General features: G+C 35.9%; 2 protein-coding genes across 5 annotated transcripts in view; one reads left to right on the forward strand and one right to left on the reverse strand.

Annotated features, from left to right (window-relative positions):
* The window catches only part of LOC139121175 (PDZ domain-containing protein 2-like), a 33601-nt gene extending 28520 nt beyond the window's left edge, over positions 1-5081 (forward strand). For 2 of the 4 annotated variants that reach the window (XM_070685856.1, XM_070685857.1), the window contains exon 9: positions 707-5081. In XM_070685856.1, the coding sequence (XP_070541957.1) occupies positions 707-873 (167 nt within the window). In that variant the 3' untranslated portion in view covers positions 874-5081. The remainder of the gene's footprint in view (positions 1-706) is intronic. The other 2 variants (XR_011549239.1, XM_070685858.1) reach the window with 2 other exon arrangements.
* A 2338-nt stretch (positions 5082-7419) lies between these two features.
* Positions 7420-21427, reverse strand: LOC139121176 (Golgi phosphoprotein 3-like). Its single transcript, XM_070685859.1, has 4 exons — positions 21018-21427; positions 14901-15147; positions 11062-11375; positions 7420-10465 (listed from the first exon to the last, which is right to left on the reverse strand). The coding sequence occupies exons 1-4, from the start codon at positions 21204-21206 to the stop codon at positions 10355-10357; spliced, it is 861 nt and encodes a 286-aa protein (XP_070541960.1). The 5' UTR covers positions 21207-21427; the 3' UTR covers positions 7420-10354.
* Positions 21428-22291: the final 864 nt, after the last annotated feature.

Genomic DNA, 22291 nt, shown 5'->3' on the forward strand with positions numbered 1-22291 from the left:
GCATGATTGTGAAATACTACAGCATTCTGACACACTCTAATTTAGATAGATTGAAAGGAAATTTCGTTGTAATCAGTTTCTGTGTTTTTATATTGTTCAGTATACGTGCCTGTATGTTAAGCATGATTCTCAAAGCACTAAACAATGCTTGATTTTACGATAAGATACATGTGTGCATGTTTTCCCCAGTGCATTTCATTTTGCGACTTCAAATCCTCTCAGCTTGCAGTTCCCAACTTTTATTGCCATGGTTTTTTTTGTCGTGTTGTTCTCATAAGGTATGAGTTGCAATTCTGAATATGTTAATGTAATTTCACAAATTGGCCCAAGTCTTTGAAATGTAATTGAGTTTTCTATTTCATTAAAGACTACATCTACAACTATCCATTTGAATTTCAGTACAAATCAACTCATCTCTCAGTTCTGACTTCATAAAATGATAATTATTGGAGACGACTCTGAACATAATTTTTTTTTTAATTTATGTTCTGTTTAATCATTTTTGTAAGAATTTTATCCCAGATTGTGAAGTAATCTCATACTTGATGATTTTGTTGAAAGTAGTTCCCCTGAATTACTTGATTACGCTTTAATTACTAATGCAGCTCAGAAACTAAATTTCAAGTAAGATCAAGTGCGCCCTCAATCGACCAGATGAGAAATTTATACACTTCTCACATGTTCATTATTATTTTGTTCTTAACAGGGGGAGCAGCAGAGAAAAGTGGTTCTATACACGTTGGAGATGTTCTCCTCAAGATCAACGGAGAGGATGTGAGTGAGAAGACCCACTTTGAAGCTTGGACTATTCTAAAAAAACTACCGGATGGAAAAGTGACTCTAGAAATTGTCAAACAAGAGAAAACCAGTTGATGACATCAATGATAAAAGAAAATATACATCTATCACTTCGAAGAAAGTTATAATTTACATTATTTTGTTTCGCATTTTCTTTTTAAATATATAAAGAAAATGAGTCATACTGAATATACTAAAATGCAATGTATATCTACTATATGCTATTAAATGCCTGAAAAATTCAAAAATACTTTCGGGACAATCCTAGATGCTTTCTGTGCAACAATACAGAGAGAAAAGTACAGCTTCAGGTAGAAGAAAAGATTAAAAATGAAAAAATTATGCTGTTTAACCTTTTCACCTGATTTGCCTGTGCACTGGTCCAATCTAAGCATTGAACAAAGTACAGCTTGGGCCAAACCACTGGTGGTAAAAGGGTTGGTAAAGTAAAATGAAGTTAAATTTATTTTTGCCAGAACTTTTTGCAATGCAATTATAATTCTTTCCAATGCATTTTCGCTTTTGCAATTATATCTGACAACTAAATTATATCTGAGCTAAGAGTACATCTGAGATGCTTTGCTGTATTTTGCCGTGCTTTGTTTTGCCATGTTTGTCAGCACAGTTTCATTTTAATAATTTCGCCTGTCTCTCAAGATCTTACCTGTATAATATCTATGCTAAATGTATCCTTGTTTATGGCGGTCTTTCATTTTTTTATGGTTCCGTCTGACCAATAAAATGTGGCAGTAATAATCTCTATACATATCAAGAGTATGAAGTTAACCAAAATCCAAACATTTAATGTCATTTTAATATCAAAATACTGTTTGCTTTTTTTCCTATTATGCAATATATAATCTTTCACCAATGATTTACTCGAGAATCGTAAGACTCTGATTATAAAATATTATTGGTTTTTATACCATTTATAAGTAAATCATTTTGATATAGCAATAATTCTGCTGATGTTACCAACATGGCATAATTTTGATTATCAGCAGTGGAATACTGAAGGTCAATTATCTTCTTAGGGTGAGGTTGCCATGGTGATCATGTTTGTGTACAACCGACAGAAAATATGGATTTCCTGATATGAACAAGTTAACCTGCAGTTATAAAAAAGATCAAGCATAACTCAGCTAAAAAAAAGATCATTAAATTTAAATATGCAAAGAAATATACACTAAAGCTTATTGGATTATGCCCAACTCATTGTTGCTCATTGATTGGATGCATCTTGTCACATGACAGAAGTTATTACCCATGTATATTTTCTCTAATTCTTGTTTCTATTTGATATATCAATATGTCCCACATGCCAGAAAAAATCTGCACATCAGCAAATTCTTTTGAATTCCAAATTGCTATGTGGTTATACACTTAGTTTTTCAGCAACTTTATTTTCCAACAATTGATAGCACAGTTTACCTTTAAAGGTCTTAGTTTTTGAATACAGCATCTCTCTCTCTCTTTTAATAAATTTTATTTTTCTTATGAGTACATTGAAATTAATAATACCTCCCCTCTTTACACTTTAATATGGTATTATCCAAATTAAAATTGACTTTTCTTTTGGATTATCCTACTTAACAGAGGTGCAAAGAGTGGATTGTATTCTCTGCATCATAATGTGTCTATATTCTTTTTATTTTTTATGTATATTATTCGCATGTACATGTTTTTTATCTTTAAAATTTCTTTTCTGGTGTACATATTTGGAAAAAGATGTAATTTTATTTCAACAGTTCATTATTTACCATGCTTAACTTTATCAGGGAATTGAAGCTTGTGTTTGTTACATATCGTAATGCAAGAAATTATCATGAACCCACAGTGAACATCAACAGTTTGGATAAGTCTGTTGTAGTTCACAAAGTAATTCAAAGCATTATAGTTGGTGCGCAATGCAACCAGTGAGGGCGCTATGTAACATGTATCCCTGTGTTAGTGAATCACAGTCTCATCTTCAACTGACCTGTTACTTTTTATAGGTCAACGAATACTGCTCACTGATTGGTTCATTTGATAAGTCATTTCTGGTGACTTTAGAGCGTCATTTGTCACACTATCATTCAGTTTAGAACTATTCCCATGTCAGTAAACAATCTAGCGTTTCTTAGTTCATGCTTTAACAAATTGTGTTTACCAGTTTCCAATAGCGAGCCTTGGAATGTGGAGTTGAGAATTTTGACTTTCCAAAAGTTATCAGGTGCTATTTGTAACATTCCGAAGGTGCTCCTGTTGAAAGCCTTTGGTTGAAAATTTTCATTTTCCTCCAAGCTTCCATTTTTTTTAAAGGTTTTGTCAGGAAGTCCAGCAATGAAAAGATTCCTAGATGGATTAAATTTCCAAACTGACTTGTAATTTGTGGTATTCACAGTTCAGGATGCTAGGCATTCCAAGCAAAGTGTGTGACATAATCCTATCAAAATCAAAATTTATTTGTAGTCTGCATCATAGTTAAGGTAGAATGTGCCTTGGAGACATATTTGGACTAAAGTTTTTACAATTCTTTGTTGATCTGCTCATTTTAAAGCTCTTGGAGTAGGCAAAATTATTGCCCTTTTAGTTCGTTGAAAAGCAAAAATTTACTTTTTCCTCATAAAGTTAAGACACGGATGGCAGCCATTTTGAATTTCAAACATCGGTAAATGTTAGGCGATTTGTTTCTCGAATATTGAACTTTTTCATTGTTTGGTGAGAGAATGATTGAAAGTTTCATTGAGGAAAGTTTGAGCGACAGTTTAAGTCTTTCACTTCAAGGCATGTACTAACTTAAACAAAAAGTGTTGAAGGCAAAGGAGTATTAAAGCAGAAACACATGACATCAAGCTCATATCAGTTCCCTGTAAGAAAAGTTTGGCTTCATGTATCATAGTAAAGATTGGTTTAACAATTATGAAGATATTCAGAATTGGTGAAGGTATAGAAGAGTTAAGGAAACCCAAAAAAGAACGACCATGGCAGATGAAAGTCTGCCCTTACAAGTGGTCTGCGACAAAATCACATTTGTCTTCCATGATGTGAATATTTTTGCCAAATACAGAACATGTTTTCTAAATGGCTGAATTTATTATAAGTGCCTTTCATAATCTAGACAGTGTAATGGTGGTGGGGTGAAGAGCTATTTTTTACAGTAACCTAGCTTTTTGAAATTAGAATGCCTTGAAGATAGCTGCTTGGGCCATGATGTACAAATGGTCTGCAGGGGGAGGGGACTAAGGGGAGGGGGGTTTAACAGGCAGAATTTCAGCCTTCTGCTTTTAAGTGCCTTGATTTATGGACAGGAAGTGGAGTAATGTGCAACAAACACTTTAGAGTGGGTTGAAATTCAGTGCCACAACACTCTATGTGAGACAGACACATTGTACGTATAATCAATATACAGGATTAGTTTGGGTATCACCACACCTTTCGAATGTCACTGACTCATTTACAGTATACCAGCACGGGGCAACTCTGTCTGGACCAATAGCTGAGCAGTTGATTGCACTTGATCTACAATGTAGCTGTTTTAGTAACAATTACAGCTGAAAGTTAGAAGATGTTTGCTGAAGCTAAAACTTCCTCATACATAGTTGTGGCACCAAATTGAAACCGATTGTACGTTATCAGTACATATAAAGTATGGTGAAAAGCCAGAGTTGGTGCGTCATCCATTCTGGACGCTCCCATATTATTGTGTATTACATAATGGAACAACCCTGTTGTATTGAAAAGTGGATCACTTTATTCTTGCTAGGGGTTGACTAAGAGAATACGGTTCCATTCGCAGATGTTTTACATTGAAGCAATCAACTTTACCCAGAGAATTTGTACTTTTACTTACCAGTGTATAAAAATATTATCAAGCGGTGCTAAAACACTGCTTCCATAATACAATGTAGAGAAGAGATCATGATCTCAAATATTTCAGTGTAATTTTCAACATTTTTCTAAAAGAATTCCATCAGGTTTTCACCACTGTAATCTCAGTATCACAGTTACAGATTTTTTGATCATGAGATAAGCTTGATCACAAAGTGTATATTATTTACGTTTGAGAAATAACTATGGTTTTGTTTACAAATATGTAACTATTGGGAAGAAGGGTATTATAATATTCATTTGATTTTAGGTTTGAGAAGGAAGTATTAACTAAATGTATCAGCAATTGTAATTTGAAACTTGTACAATTATTTATCCTTTGAAAAATAGGGAGAATAAGTTTACCCTTCAACATTTATAATTATATTAACTCCATTTACTTGGAATGAAATAAAAAGATTCAAATATTCAAAGTAGAGTTTGTTTTCATTTCATTTCAATGGCAGGGGGATTTTGCGATGCATGAAGAAGTTGATGAATGAATTTGGAAGAAACTGTGGCAGTAAAATAACTTGTACTGGCATGACAGGAAAAAAATAGTATTTCGCACCAGAAGTATAAATTAATATACAAAATAATAATTACAAATATCACAACGATGAGACAACCTACTTTTTTTTGAAATTTTATAAGATTGAAAATTTGGGATGTAAAGATTACCATTGAAAAAGCCATAGTTTCTCACTCAGAAGAAGAGCAGAAAAGTTGATTGAAAATTTCTCAGCAGACATCAAGAGATAAAAACTACACCAGATGGTTTATTTTCACTCTTGCTGTTACAAGGCAACACTCTGATGTCAGGAATAGTTCTACATTCAATAAAAATTAGACCAAACTTTGCATTTTAGAATATTACATTGGATTACAATTCTCAGAAATATTACTCATTACAAACAATAAATGTGTTCATTCATATCCTCTGCTGGCTTCCTTGAATCTTTGTGAGAACTTTCAACCTCACATAAACAAAAATTGACCTTTGACAAACCACTATAGCATCTCTCTTTGATCCACTTTCAAGTTCACTGAGAGTACAACTGTATCAGAAACCGGGCAGTTTCTGTTTTTGCAGTTTACTGTAAACATCATTTAGCATATTAAACGCTGAACAGTGGTGGGGCTTGATCACTGCATACTGCCACCTATACAGACACCTCCCAACACAAGAGGGCGCACGTGGGTGACATGGTCTCACAATAACAGGATTTTTATACACCATGCTCAAAACATTGTCAAAGCATGTAAAAAATTGCATGTAGTTGCTATTGAATTGGAAAAAGCTCATCGGATGTTTACTAATTTGCATAGGTCTCCTTGAGAAGTAAATGAACATATTGTATTGCTTTCCTAACAGGCCAAAAGGCAGTCCATAACAAAACTAAAATATTGTTTGTTATGAATAAATTTTATTATGAACATTTAAATATAATATTTCTTTCATTACATAAGTACCAAACTGCATTGCAATCCTGAATGACATTCAGAATTTATGTCAAATTCATGTGGTTGTAGCACACCCTTGAAAATAGTCTTTTGGTGTAGTATTGCAAAGTAATGTGCAGTCACAGTACTGCGTTGGCTATCTCTCTAAACAATAAATAATAATGCTTACAGTCAGCCCTCTTTTCTGTACTATTATGATGAAATCCACCTTATGAATGCATTGAAAAGAGACAGAATTTGGTCATGACATTCCCCTATATCCCTGAATGTCAGGCAGTTGTGGTTTGACTTTCTGTCACAGCCAATGAATGATATACAGCCAAACCTGTGTATTGTGGCAACTTAAAGGATGGCTGTTATGAAGAGGGCCTTGAACATATAAAATGTTACAGAATTGCCACCAGGTAACCACTTATACAGAGGTGACCCTAGCAGAACATGAACATACGCAAAACAATTCCTACTTTCTATAGAAATTTCTTTCTGACAAAGATATGGTAATTTTAAGTCTGTGATGGTACGGGTTTATCATTTAACTTCAACCCCTATATGCTAAGTCTGCACAAAGTTCGTATTGCTTCTTAATTTACTTCACATTCTGGTCATCAAATTTGAAGCCACACAATAACGAAATGAATACCTTACACTCCCTCTTCATCTTTCTAAAACAATTTTATATCAGGGTTACCTTGTTAAATTTAAACTGATCTAGTAACACATAGGCACTCAATAATGTCCAGTCTGAAGAGGCACAAATAAATGACTCTCATGTTGATATGACGGGAACAGCGATGATGTTGGATAACAAGTTTTCTCTCTATATGTACTTGTAAAATTACAGATCACCCAGTGTTTCATAAAGGTACTGGCGCACACACACACACATATATATATGCAGAGAGAGAGAGAGAAAGAGCAGGGGAGGGGCGATATTGGGTAACAAGATCTCTACATACATATGCTTGTAAAATGACAGATTACCCAGTGTTTAATATTTTATAAATGCATTTTTTTAAAAATATACACACACACACACGTATATATATATAGAAAGAGAGGGGTTGCTATTGGGTTAGAAGTTCTCTACATTTGCTGTAAAATGACATTCTCAGGCACTTTACGAAGATATGCATATATAACAGACAGATAGAGGGAAAAGGAGAGAGACATAAAGACAGACAGTGCCAGAGTGAGAGAGGAGAGAGTGGAAGAGGATCTAGGACAAAGTGAGAGAGATGGAGAGAATTTTGTTCTGATACCAGAGGGTGTCTGTAAGGGACACATAAATGACCAGTACATATTATGAGATTTTCTTCAACCACTGTGATGTTTTATTCATGATCAACATATGCACACACCCAGATATGCAAATGTCGCTTACTTGGATGGGCTTCCTTTCTGAAAATAAGAAAAGGAAAACAAAAATCCCAAGAGACTATGAAATTCCAATTCCCTCAAGTACATTAAATTAATTAAATCACTACTTGCCAATATCCCTGTACAATATTAAAAAAAAACAAGGAAACAGAAACTGAATTAACACATCAAACACAAGAATGTTTGTGACGCTTTGAAGTATGTATTACAGGTATGACTTATCTGATAAAAACTTATATATAGTCAAATGTGCAGTCTGTGCTTCCATTGAAGTCTTACAAACATTGTAAAATCATGCAACATGTTTAATATTTTTATCTGTACAAATTACATCTTATACGGCAGATCTACTAGGATGTCCCCTACAAACAAGCATATAGGGCCAGACAGTGTGCACAAAAGTCATTCAGGCAATGACTGTTATTTTGATCAAAAACAGAAGTTCAAGGGAAGGAAGTAATATTTTCTTTACAATCTACAGAAGCCAGCCCTTTCATATTGTATTTTTCATGTGATAATCACTCAATGTACACACCGTAATGCCAAATAAAAATTATTGCTAAAGCACTATAGACATTCAGCTCTATTAATGCATATAGTTGCAAACTTTGTCAGAACAGATTACAATTGTTATAACTTAGAACTGAATACAATAGTTTTTTCACATTGTGGCTGGGTGATGCATGGCTGGTCTGGTAAACAAGATTTTCCAGTAAAGTTACTTTAAAACGTTGTGACAATTCTAAACGTTGTGACAATTCTCAATAGCAATGTGAATACAACTTTAGCATTTCACACACAGATTATAGTATGACAATAATGTGAAAAGGGGCTTGCAAAATAATCAAAATTTTCAGAACATGCACAGGATCAGTCTGAGGAAATTGGCAGCTACAGGTAAAAACAGAGAATTGTCTCTCACATGCATAACCTACAAACTCAGACAGTGGAGAGATATGGTTGTATTTTGACTTGAACATAATCTACATGACCTTTGACTTCATTCATAGTCTACTGCAATCTGTGGAAAAGCCTTTACCATTAATGTAACGGTTAAGTTTCCCAAAGTGTGAAAGTGATACACTCATTGCAGATACACACTGCCAAGCGCGGTTTGGTGAACCAAACTTGTTCAAGTGACATTTAGAAGTATACATTCTAAGTATATGACTTGCTTCAACATTGGAATTTGCTAAAAATGTTTCCAAACTTGAAAGAAATCAGTGATTATAACATATAATAAATACAATACAATATATTAGCAAATGCTACATGCATAGTGAGCAATGGGAATATTAAGGCATAAATGCTCCCCTAATGCATGGCACTAGTTGTGATTTTTACATACTTTGTGTGGAATTTTATCAAATGTGCTTAGCGTAGTTTACATTTTGTGAAACTAAACGTGATTTTATAATTCACAATCCAGGAGAAAATGTACAACAGTGGGGGTGGAGGGAGTTCCTCCTCGGCGTCAATTCACCACAGAAAGCTAACCATTCCATGAAGGAGGAAGCAAACAATCAAAACCGTACAACAGAAATGAGCATGTCCAAGATATGAACGTTAATTATTCATGCATCTCAACATATATGCTAATGTACACGATGGAAATATTGCAACATGACAGGGTCAATGAAAGGGGGATATAAACTGTCAGGGATTTTGTCTCAATCTTACCATTTTCACAGCTGTGCCAATTGACAGGGAATGGGGATGACTGGTTACTTTAGCAGAGATGTAAGCCTCGAAGATGGCATTGACTTTGATAGTTGGCTTTTTCATTTCCTGAAGACTGAGACCAATGCATGCAAGTAAGAATAAAGCTTTTGGAGCAGGACCTGGTGGGTATTTGAATGAGGTTCTAACAGTCAAAGTTGACAGAAAAGTGGGGACTGCTAAAGCAGGTTTTCCTGAAGTTACATTGACTTGTTTGTAATGAGGTGTCTTGTTTCATATGATGCTATGATGGGAATCACTCTCAACCCCATCCTCCCCATTCTTCTGTAAATGGGCCAAACCACCCTGTGTAAAACAATGGGGTTTGACCAAACGCAGGGGCAGAGATCTGAAGGGGGTATAAATATGTGCATGGGTGCTGTTGGAAATGGAGGACATCCGTCAGTAAGCACAGCACCTATTATGTGGGGAGCAGGGGATTATAGAAAACAAGGAAAGACACAGCTGAAGTGAACAGTAAATTGCGAACACTGATCTTTTTGAAATGGCATGCTGAGAACCTAAGGCTGGGTTTCAACATTATTTACCTGAAAATACATAGGACTCGCTAAGGAAAGATTGGCTCAGCATTTATCACATGACTACATTTCAAACAAGATTTCTTTCCTATTCAGTTTTTTTTAACCTCTTGTTAATAACATGATAACATTGCCTATCCCACTGTATTTAATGTGAACAATGGTCTCCACGATAAAAATAAACAGAAAACGAGGAAAGAACGTGACCCTCAAAAACGCTAACAAAGATTAGGTAAGAAATAAGAAACAGAAACTATAGAGAACTAAAAACTATAGATGCCTTCAGAAATGCTGTTGAAAATTTCCTATTTACAAATACCCTTGAAAAATTCACATACTTGGTTCTGATCTTTTATTAATGTTATTAATTTGTATCGCTACGGTCCCACTGAAATGGATGACATGGAATGACCTTCACTGAAAGTCCTAGTGTTCATTTTTAATTTATAGTTTTATTATTTTTTTCTCTCAAATTCATCTTCCCCGGTACCTTTCTTCCTGCTCCATACACCAGGATATTTTTTTTTAAGGAAAGAGTGACAGTGTCTTTTCTAAACAAATTCAAGTCCATATATTTTTTTCTCTCTCTATTTTATAATGTATTGTTATCATTTTATAAACGATGCAATGACTGCCCACATGGTGTCGTTTGCTCCTGATTTCATGACTTCTACCTCAGGGTCCAGGTCTAGTAGTTCTCTGACACGTTTCATGGCAATCTGAAACAGAAAGGGATAGGAAAATAAGCAATCCACTCATGCAATCATTTGAGAGATGAACAAAACCAAATAAATCATACAACTGCTGATAATTTCAAGCACATCTTCAGAAGTGTGCACTAGTTTTTCAAATCAAAGACATGACCTCAACACCATCCTCCATCTAGAAACATTTCTGAAATATGTATGTACAATTGTCATATAAATTCAGAAAATTTCTGGAAATTTTCCAGACATTTTTTCAGCCCAATACTTATTCATGCATTGCAATGCCTCATAAGAACAACATTTCTTTAGTCAGTGGTGCATTGATTTGGTTCAAGGGCCACACTTCCTATATCGCAACTATATAATACACTGTGTAAAACACGCTTCCATTGTCAACAGTTGTCTTGCCAAAATTTAGATTGTCAAAAATAGCCATTGATATCAAGCACATATAGATGCAATGTTCAAAAACCCAACACTGGATGTGCAACAAGCCATACAGCGAAATCACGGATATTCTCGATGACACACACTACAAATTTATGAAAACAGACTTTGTGGTGACATGTACAATGTCTTTGACAACGCATATATTAAAAAAATAATACCTCGTAGTCATCATCTGAAAGTGGAGCAAAGGCATTTTCAAGAACATCTGAGGCATGTGCAAGATATATTAGAGCCAGCATTCGTCTATCCATTCTGTGAGGGTCGTTCGTCCACCTGCTCAAGACAGCATCTTGAACTCTTTTGATAAGGCGTTGTTTTATGCTGGTGTCGGTGACTGGGTGTGTGGTCATGTCGAACAATAGAAAGTTCTGTTTCTCAGTTGTCAAGACGCCTTTCTCAACCATATTCTTGGCGAGGCGTTCGCGAACGTTTCGAAGTTGATAGCGCAGCTTCATTGGGTTCCAAGTTTCACCTGAAAGAATAAAGAATTCAAAGTCAGTTAAAGGTAAAATTCTTACCGAAAGTCTGAAGAGCTGCACCTTCTGATGTCATGAACCAGAGGAAAATGACTTTGTCCAAAAGTTGAGGCAGTGATCTACGTCTCTTCAGAATCAACCAGATTAGCTTATTAATTGATTACATTTACAGCACACATGACTTTACCTTAGCCTGTTAAATTGGATACTTTCACTGCCCATGTGCATAACAGTATATAAACGTCCTGGCATTTTCTTTTGTGAAAACTACCATCTACATTGACTACCCTGTAAAAGCATACATGACCAATGAATTCTCAGCTGAACTGCCCCTATAACTTTGTACAGACACTGTTTGCATTTTTTTAAAAGCAAAATGCTGAATTTGGAATACCTGATACTTTGCTGGTACTGCTGCCTCACCAAAATACCAGGATGTAGGTCATACAGGGGTCACTACAATGGCATATTGACTGTATTTATAACATGCCTGTACTACCAATTTCCAGTTTGTACACAAGTTCAATGAATCACTAAACACTCAGTAATTGTCTTCACTACTGTGGCATGTGATATGAAGCTGTTAAAATTGCAACAGGTTTGTAGGTGGATGAGAAAATATATTGTTTTCCGTTACTGAACCAGAATATGATGCAAGTACAAGCCATCTGTACATACTTGTACCATTATCATTTACGGTATTAACCCTTGCCAAATTCATATCTCACAATCAGGTCAAGTTGGGTCACATTTAAGTGAAGTAACACATGTTCCATATGGTGTATTTCACAACAAAATTAGCAATTCAACAAAAAATATAAGCATAGATATGCATAAACATAAACATTCATAAACATTCACAGAGATGAAAATGTAAAGTAACAGACACATACACACTGATGCGGAACAGCTATGTTTAAATGGATTTTCACATGTGCTTCACTTTTGCTATGACTGCAAAATTATTGGTTGCAAATATTTTTAGATCACAATGTATTATACTGTCGCATGTACTGCATATCCACACATTAGCTACTAGTACTTGCAGGCATTATATAATCAGATACATCTCAATCTATTAGTTTTGTTCTATCATCTTTACAAAAAAATTCAGTTGACAAGTTCACAGAATCTTGGCTATACAATCATATGAACTACAGTTGCTATATTTAGGGGCCACGAAATGCAACTCTGCAGGGAACAAAACACCATGAAGACTCTAATCCCCTACCCCTTGGCGGGACAATTGCTCTGACTGCTGTGCCTGACTCCCCAGGGATTTTAATCTTTGCAAAAGCAATTTTTGCGTATCTCTGCAAACTGTTACAAGAAACATCAACTATGCAACTCTGGGGGATTTCTGTTGTCAAAGGCTGTCCCTGTTTGTCACAGGGGCTGGAAATGACCTCGGCAGGTGCACTGGTGCTGCCATCACCACAGGAATTAAGTAGGTGTAGAAGAGTGATTATGGAGGGAGCAATGGCACCAAGTGCATAGTAGGGTCCCTCGTTACTCAGTGACCTGTTCTGACTCACTGTCGACTGCAGAGCACAGACTCAGAGGCACACTCACAGAACACAGGTTGACAGAGAGAGACTAGAAAATGTGGAGTTCCAGCAGCAGCACCTCCAACAGTGATTACACCCCTCTCTTCACCAGGGGTGCAAGCAGACATTCCCATATGACTGAGTTCATGGAGCAGTTTGATGAGATTGCTCTGTATCCCCGTTGCAAAAAGGTACGGTATCCAACTATCCTATCCATAAAAATAGCTTATATACTGTTATTGGCACATGGTTGGATAATCAAGCCATTTTCTGTAGCTTCTTTCTGACTTCGCTACCCTAATGTGGAGGGGGAAAATGTACCTGATCAGAGTTTTAAGAACTTCTGATCATGAGCTGAAAATTCCAACAAATCTCCATTTAATTAAGCATGAGTGCACAGCTTTACAAGATATCACAGTATACAATTTACTGTTACCATGGAAACAAAACCGGCACCAAAGCAATCATGCTTTTTCCCTTGTACGCAGAACTAACCAATCCAAATTCATTAAACAATTTCTTGAACAATTTTACCAGCAACATGCCATATAAGAGACTCATAAGATAAAAAAAATCCATGAATATTTCAGAAGTACTAGGGAACTTGTACATGGATGTATTATTCTTGCTTGGTATGAAATGTTACCCATTATAGGCGGACAGGGCATAAATCACATAGGTCCATTAGCAGTGCATTAGGAAGACCATTACCGCCACACACAACGGCCATACCACTGTGTAAAGCAAGTGCTTCCTAAAGCACACGATACACTCAACCACTGCTCCAACGATTCAAATCTTGATTTCACCTACATACTTGACCCACAACATCTTTTATTTAATAGAATGCCATTTGATATCCATGGCAAAGCTGTGTGCATACACTTCTGTCTAAGCATATACACGATTTTATTTTTTAACAATACAATTTTGAGTAACCATAACTGAGCATAACAAGATAGTTTCAGCTGCTGCCACTTTGTACTATACCAGATGGAAATTAAATGACAAAACCACAGGTCTCCAGCCTTGAACATTTGTACTTCATAATATTTCAAAACATTTTTCCACCATCAATGTTGGGATGATGAAGGTGTTATCAGTGGACTGGTATGATGCATAAACAGGAAACCAGGGATAATATTATTTCACAGCATGCTTGCATTATGTAATTGTTTTAAACTGCTCACACACTCATTACTACCTCACCTGAGAATTGTCATTGTCAAGATTCTTTCCTTGTCAAGCTTTCAGATGTATTTTTACTTCCTCACTGGGTATCTCTCTTCCCCACCTTACTCTGGCCAGTCATCTTTGTTTACATTACAATGTTTTGAAACCTTATCTCAAAATTTATTTTTCCAGACTTTCTTGGAAATCTTTTCTCTCACTGACTTATAGCAGTTTATATTTACTTTTTTCCAGATATCGCACTGTAGTTGATCAATTATAATATATATCATATCATAAATCCCATGTAATCCATTCATATTGCTACTCACATTGCTACACAATTATTTATTTATTATTTGTTGTCTACACCAACAATTACACATTGATTATGGTAATATGCGCCGAAATATCGAAAGACTTAACCTTTTACTCAAATTTCCCTCAAACAATCTTTTAACCATTGTTTCCAAATCAAGAATAAAACCAGGGGTCACTGTGCAAGTTTTGGTACCATAGCAACAAATCAATCAATATTTACCGATATTTGAAATTCAAAATGGCCGCCATCACGTGTTTTCTCTATGGAGGAAATAAAATTCCTGATTCTCAAAAAACTGAACAGATGAAAACCATATTTACTCCATAAGCTTTAAAATTAGCCCCTACAAATGGTAGGCCAAAAGAATATTGTATGAGTTTGAGAGTTTGAAAGCACTTTCTACCTTATAATAATAAATAAAGCAGTAATTCTTCAACAAAAGGCCTCTCTTTTTTTCTAAATGTGAAAAAATCTAAACTTACCACTTAGTAGTTCAATCCACGTCTGTACTGTTTCTGGTGGTTCTGTTTCCTTTATGAGTTTGATGGCTTCATCTAGGAGTACATCTCCCGTTGGACTGTCAGACTTGTAGAGTAATTTCCTATTGAGCAAGCTTTTCCTCCTCATGCCTATTTTCTCCAGCTCAACTCTCCCTCTGAAGCCCAGCTCAACAACCATGCATCCTCTCAGGCCTGAAGAAATACAGTCATTCCAAAACGAGGTGTAACCCTGAAATGATAACAAAAAGGAAAAAAACATTTGAATCTATAAATGTCATATTAAACCCAACACACCCATTCCATGTGACAATAACAAATTTGTGATAGGATACAATCATCAATTTGACTATCACAATCTCACAATTTACAGTATGTTTGGCAAATCATCATTCACAAAAGATCAACCCTCACTTAAGATATTAGATACATACTGTACATGTTCAGGCATTCGTCACATATAGCATTTATGATGTACTTGTGGAATGTTCTTTGTTTGTACAAGTATTGGGCTCGAAACAGTTTCCCAGTGCCTGTACATGAAACTATACTGAAACTCTGTACAAAGGTTACAGACAGACTTCTTTGTCTTGTACACATGTACAAACACTACGGTCAAATCCCTGTGAGGTAATGAGCCATACTAAGCATTCTGGTCTCTCTCGCTATCCTTTACAATTTTTTTCGTTGCCTTCAATGTGACTCAACTCTCTTAAAACACACATGTAGAATTTAATATATATGATGCAAATCACAAAGATCTTAGGTTACAGATACAATTTAAAAAGTGGAACAAACATTCTTCTTTCAAAATTAATGACATCACCACTGCCTTATGGGTGTAGCAGTATGGACCTAGGAGTATGGACAAATTCTTGGGTCCTGGCAAAGGAAACCAAAACATTACCATTTATTTTCCTCTGACAGATAGAACCTAGACTGGCAATTTAAAATTTTGTCAAAGTGTACACAAAAATTGGAGTACCCTTATATAAATCTTTTAACTGATTTGGACAAATATGTGTATCTTGGCCCGGCCCCCATTTCAAAAACATTGAAAACATGCACAAGGCCAGGGCAATACATGTCAAACACACTGATAAAGGTTTGTAGTCCAGAAGACTGAGTGAGGGTGGAAGGGTCGGAGATAGTGTCAGGAAAAATATCTAGAAGAAAAAATGATCCTCAAAACTGTTCATGTCCTGATACGGTTACATTTACTAGTTTATTGTCATCAATTTTACACTAAACAAGTCCTGCAGACATTGAAATTCCTCCTCCTACATTTAGGACAGTCAGCAATTGTTTATTTATTTTTCAATGAATACTTTTACAGTCATCAATGTAGGATCTTGGTTGTGGTATATGCAAACGTTTGAAATACAAAATTTGTAGGAATTCACCCTAGTTACAAATTTTCTCTCCCTTACATTACAAAAGAATTATGTTCCCCTGCCATCTATAAACCCCTGAAAATCATGCACAGGGGCCTGTAACTTTGGAGGTGATGTTTACAGCTGTTCAGTGTCAACATCTCTCAATGCGTCAGCTGACCAAATACGAAATCCTAGCATGGAAATATAGGATTGTACAAAACCAGTTTTTTGTACTGAGACTAACAGTATACTAATTTTGACTGTACAAAGAGTACCGGTAGGTTCATTTGATCAAAAAGGGAACAATATGATCAAATTGTGCTGAATAGTGTTTTCTACACCATCATATTGTCTGCCTGTTTCTCACCTAGCATACTGCCTGAATACCTCCCCCTGCACTTCAAACCATGGCACCACAATGCTCCCTTTACAATGATTTTATCCATCAATCTATCACACACACTGTTAAAATTTTATAATAAAAAATCCCTTTCTATATTTCACAACTTGAGGCAATATGAGGATTAGTGACAAAACATTGTGATATATAAAAAATGTACTTCTCATTACTCTCTCTCCTAGTAAGAGGCAAGTAACTATGGAGCTTACATGTAAGTTTAGCTGTACACACTAAGTGTAACAAACACACTTTCAATAATCTTTGAATGGCATGATGGGGGTCCATCACACATTCACTTGTTCTCAAAACAGATTTTCACACCAGAACTTTCGGTAATGGTCTCTGGTTAACAACCATTTTACTGAGGCTGTCTGCGTCTCTGTTTTCTTACAGGTGTCTGTTGGACTTTTCGCCAATTAACTTGTGCTTTCTTTGTAGGTTTTCCTATGAATCTTGGCAAGTTCAAAATGTAATTTTGATGCCAATCGTGGTACATGTATATGTGTTACGTTATAACATTATTATTAATTAATCCCTTTCCCTTTCCCGATACAGGTGTTTGCATAGGAACGATAATTTCTAACACTGTCAAAAGTCTCACATTGTTTTACCTTACAGTACCATTAGTATTTACCAACTTCCCTGCCCTGTCATCTAAATGTGGCCATTAGGATCTGAATATGTTGGGGAAAGAGGTAAACATGACTGTAGATTCACTTCATTCCTGCCAACTTTTTCTTTTGCTGTTTCTAACCATTCATTTCCTGTCATGACAATCTATTTAAATTTGTTAGACATTTTCTTTTAAATGCGCATTAAAACAATTTTGTAACTACCTGAACACATTCTATCATGATTGTTATCTTTTGAAGTCTAAGTGTAAATTTCTTTTCCTTGTTCTTGTTCATTTCCTTTTACTGGTATTACATAAGCCCTACACTTTCTGGTAGATCATCTCTCCTTGAAGGGATATATTTCTTTGTTCTGTTGCAATGGAAAAGGGCTAGGCCCTGTTTCGTATTTGTTTTCCCTCTGATCAGCTCCACCCTGCTTTATGTTCTCAGAGTAAGGCTACACCTATAGACCGTAACTACAATACACATACATGTGGTGTCAAAGGAGACATTATCTAAACAAATGAAACTGATTTCACATGGACAACTGATTACTTGCATGAGAATTGAACAGGTTTGCTAAATTAATGCCAGTTTTGACGGTATGAAGTTATAAATGATGCCATATGAATAACTTGGTACAAACAAATTTCAGAGTTCTATTCAGAGTATAGGTTATTAAATCAATGGGTTTCATTCAGGGGTAGTGTTTTTAGTCATGTTGCTGCAGGTTTGTACATAATGTGTTTGAACTGTGTCCTGTGTCTCTGCAACATTACCACAGTTGGCCTTCAAAGAGTGTGCAGTACATGTACACACATTCACTTCCATTCAGAAAGTTGCCTTTTGAGATAGAAACCAACTCCCCTCTGTGTCTATGAACACAGAGTAAAGGTGTAGTTTCTGGGCCAGGTCTCCTTTCAGGACATGGCATGTCTCCCAGCAGTATTACAATACTCACATCAATATCAAAACATGTTAACATTCTATGTTACTACTACTACCTATACAAGAATTGCATAGCTCGGAAATAAGGAATCTTTGCAAAGTGTTATGCTACAACTGTACCATACAAGCACCTACAGTATAATCCTCTTTCTACCAGGCTCCATAAACAAACCATAGAAATACATGTAAATTTTACAACCATTCATTCTGTCGATAAATATGCTCTTCAAGAATTATTACATGATTTCTATGTGAGGCTTCTTCACTGACAAGAAACACTGGTACAGAAAACAAACTTGAGTGTGACAGCAAAACTCATAATCATTTAGGAACTTATAAATATACACAATCCTTCTGCCATGTTTGACTCTATTTACACTGCACCCAGTACTTATGATAATCACCTTCACAAAAACTTTGTACTGAAATTATGCACTTAATATGAGAATCAAAGCACACAATAAAGTATGACATTCTATCCTTCAGCATAGACCCTGTTTTTCTGTAGGGTCTATGCCTTCAGACTCTGTCTTTATAATAATCATGGATAACTGGTTTCTTTCTTTTTCTACGTCTCTTTTTTGCTCAGACAGCACTACTCGTTGGCTTAAAATGTCTGCTGATAATCATGTGTAAAAGACTTTAATGCAAAAAAGTGATTTATCATACATCTATAAAATATTAATGTTTGAGCTACCTTAATCAGCAACTGCATTATTAATGGATTTGTTTGCTGGAAATCTACTGACAGCCACATGTTGCAGAAGCCTTCTTTGCATGACAATTTTTACCATCATAATCTGCTACCAGATGTGACCGTTTAACAAAAAAACAGTATTTATGTGCATGTACCAGTACTGCTGCCAATATAAATTCACACTGGCCACATATATCACTCTGCAATTGCCTTGATGTAATACTGAGTTAAAATGCAAATATATAAAAATATAGCGCGTGCTTGGCAAAAGCAAGGAGAACCAATGACAAGCCTGAACCACTTTACATTCACTGTTAGAAGGTGTCAATCTAAGAATGGTTGTGATATAGTAGATTTATCTAAGATCAATATGACGGTAGTCTAATACCAGCATAACTGTGGAGTTTCAATCGTTGAATACATAACCCAATATACATTGGTACATGCATATTTCTTGTCTGTTAACAGTTTATTGTCTATAGTATTTTAAAAATATATATATGTTATCTTTACATAGTTACCACACAAATTTTGACCCATGGATATTAGTGCTTTCAAAAGCTGCAATGTTTATTTAAGTTGTATGTGGTGTGATATAACTGTAATTGTACTGGTGTGTGAAAGCCTTTGATTATTTTGGCTGGTGAAGTCAAGGTTGCCTGCTCAGAAGAAGCCTTACTACAAGCCTTGCGATGTTATTGACCTTAATAAAGTTTGATACTTCCTGTGGTGTTTTGTTCACACCCTGTCTTATAGTTTATAAGCAATCTTTCAAAATTCAAAGCTTTCACATTTCAATGCTGATCAATATGGACGTTTGGGTCAAACTTTCAAGTTTAAACTACTCTGCTGGAGGCGATAATTTTTGGACGTGTGGCAGTACTAGGTCTGTGACAGTAAGCTGACACCCTGTTGAAACTTCACTTCTGACCTGGCTAGCCGAATCCTGACCAGACAAATATAGTTTCTGACTAGTATTGGATATGTACTTGAAGCATTTGCTAGGTTTACATCTGACAGAGTGACAACACATTCTCTGCATTTAATGATACAAAATTCATTATTTTGGGGGGAATCAGTACCTTCTCATTTCTAATTTTTACATGATGAACGACAACAAATTGAATATTTAGTTTTGTCAGAGTTTACATGAGTTTTAAATAAAATAAAATTTGTTATACACACTGAAACTGAATTCTGGGCTGCATAAAATCAAGAAGATTTATAAGTATGTTGTTCTGTGGCATTCAATGTGATGACCAACACCGTTTGTTTTGATGCAAATGCAAGGGTTCCAATACTTGTTTTTCTCTGTTTAAGCTGCTTAGTAGCATTCAAATTTTCATTCAGCGAATTTATCACTTATTAAAACGACTATATTTTGCCTTTGGGATTTCATTTGAGGCGTTTATGCAAAACCGGATGTAGAATTTGGAAAGCGAACAAGTGGTCAACATGGAAATCATAACTGCCTACCATTTACTGAGAGATTGTATTATTTCCCCACACTGGGGAAATATCAGTAAATTGTGTAATGTGTGCAATTTATAATTTTTAAGTAAAGGAGGAGTAAAGCATAGATAATTCGGCTCAATTTTGGAGGAATACTTTCGTGCTATTCACACACCCATTTTTGACACATGGACTGACACACATTGCGTTGTTGTTGACAATAACCGTGCATGACTCTCACCACGCGAAGTACCAGGTACACTTCTTCCGCCAGGTTGCTTCTTTTGAAGGTACAAAACTTCGAAAGACCAAGGTATAATATACAATGGGTGGGCGTATGTCGAATTCGGGCGAAGCGACGTAGAAAGCCTGGCCAGTGACGGATTTAAATCTGACACGACACGTATACACAGCTGTGCTCAACTCCCAACATCCCATACAACATTCGGGACTGTTTTAGTGCGACACTTAAATACAGAAGCGACGTGGTCAGCCATTTTGGAAATGGTTTCCTTCCCAGCGATATGTCAACATTATGCCGTATGTCGGCAAAATAGGGAAAACACCATTCCAATACAATTCTCAACCTTTACGAAGACCACTTGGCTACATTACCTCTCTGTCTTTTAAACCCAGTAAAAGGACTTCTTCCATTAGGGTCAAACGAGTTTCTTTTGAATCGCCTACGTCCTCGTCTTCGTAATCGTTTTGATTTTCGGCCTCATTTTCCCTGGATTCGGCGCTAACAGTAGCGGCAGTTTTCCGCTGAACAAGACCGCTAGATCGTTGTGATATTGATGTCATTTTCTTATATTTAGAGTGAACTAGGATATACACGGTCCTAGATTCTTGCTGGACAGTGATCCCAACCAGTCGATTTCTGGCAGTCTAATGACGTAATAAATATGGCGCTTGTATCGTCGATAAGAGTCGAATAGATCCGAATTATTCCGAAGCGTCAGGTGGCTCTTTGTAACATGATATGACATGACGCCCTTCAGTTGGCGAATGCCATACAGAGACTCGGCTCGGCCTCGGCCCTAGGCTCGGCTGTAAAAGGTTTGCAGAACGCATTCGGCGCGCGCAACTATACATGTACCACATAATCCACATATTTATCGACAGACGTAAGAATAACTGACGCAACTTAGATGGACATACGTACTGATTTTGTAGTCAGCGTCCTCAATAGTACCCGGGCCCGTTCTAAAATATATTTTAAGCTTAATTTCTCCCTGGAATTTCTCCGAGAGGTATGAGACCATCAAATTCTTTCTACAGGTATCCGCATCAATTTACAGTAATATTGATAATACACATGATGCCATGCCCGTTCAGTGACTTTGCACAAGCTGCACACGTGTTTCCCACATATCAATATAGGTATATCATGTGTACTTTTAATTCCGTGACTGAAAAACCTCGGGACTCAAATTTTCACTTGCAAATATATTCATTCACATTTGTTAGGCTTAATTTTTTTATTAATACAGAGCCCCCTCTCTCCCCCCACCTCGAAAAATGGATTTTCGTAAATTAAAAAAAAAAAACGGTTTCTCCGCGTGGTTTAGGGATGAACCGTGAAAACACAGTGGGTATATAGGCATCTTTTTAGGGTCTTTGGGTAACAAAACAGTAAAAGCATCGCCTATATACACCAGAAATAAATATAAAAACTTGTGTAATATATTTAAGGCAAACACACAAAATGAATGTATAATGCATGAATAAAATCTTATTGCGTGTCCGGACTAAAATTTATTACATCAAAAACAATACGCTTCTCGATATCCCATAAAACACTTTGAAAATGCCTTTCAAAACTTGATGACTAAAGTTATCTTGAAATAATGATTGTGTACTAAATTACCGGTACTTATTCATCATAT

Source organism: Ptychodera flava, chromosome 21, assembly GCF_041260155.1.
Source record: "Ptychodera flava strain L36383 chromosome 21, AS_Pfla_20210202, whole genome shotgun sequence".
Taxonomy (NCBI): domain Eukaryota; kingdom Metazoa; phylum Hemichordata; class Enteropneusta; family Ptychoderidae; genus Ptychodera; species Ptychodera flava.

What these genes read in the sequence shown, in the direction of transcription:
- LOC139121176 (XM_070685859.1), bottom strand. Translation starts at nt 21,206, where the DNA reads ATGACATCAATATCACAACGATCTAGCGGTCTTGTTCAGCGGAAAACT. An exon ending in TGGGTTTAAAAGACAGAGAG is followed by an intron (nt 15,148 to 21,017) that starts GTAATGTAGCCA and finishes TTATCATTTCAG; the next exon opens with GGTTACACCTCGTTTTGGAA. An exon ending in GTGGATTGAACTACTAAGTG is followed by an intron (nt 11,376 to 14,900) that starts GTAAGTTTAGAT and finishes TTATTCTTTCAG; the next exon opens with GTGAAACTTGGAACCCAATG.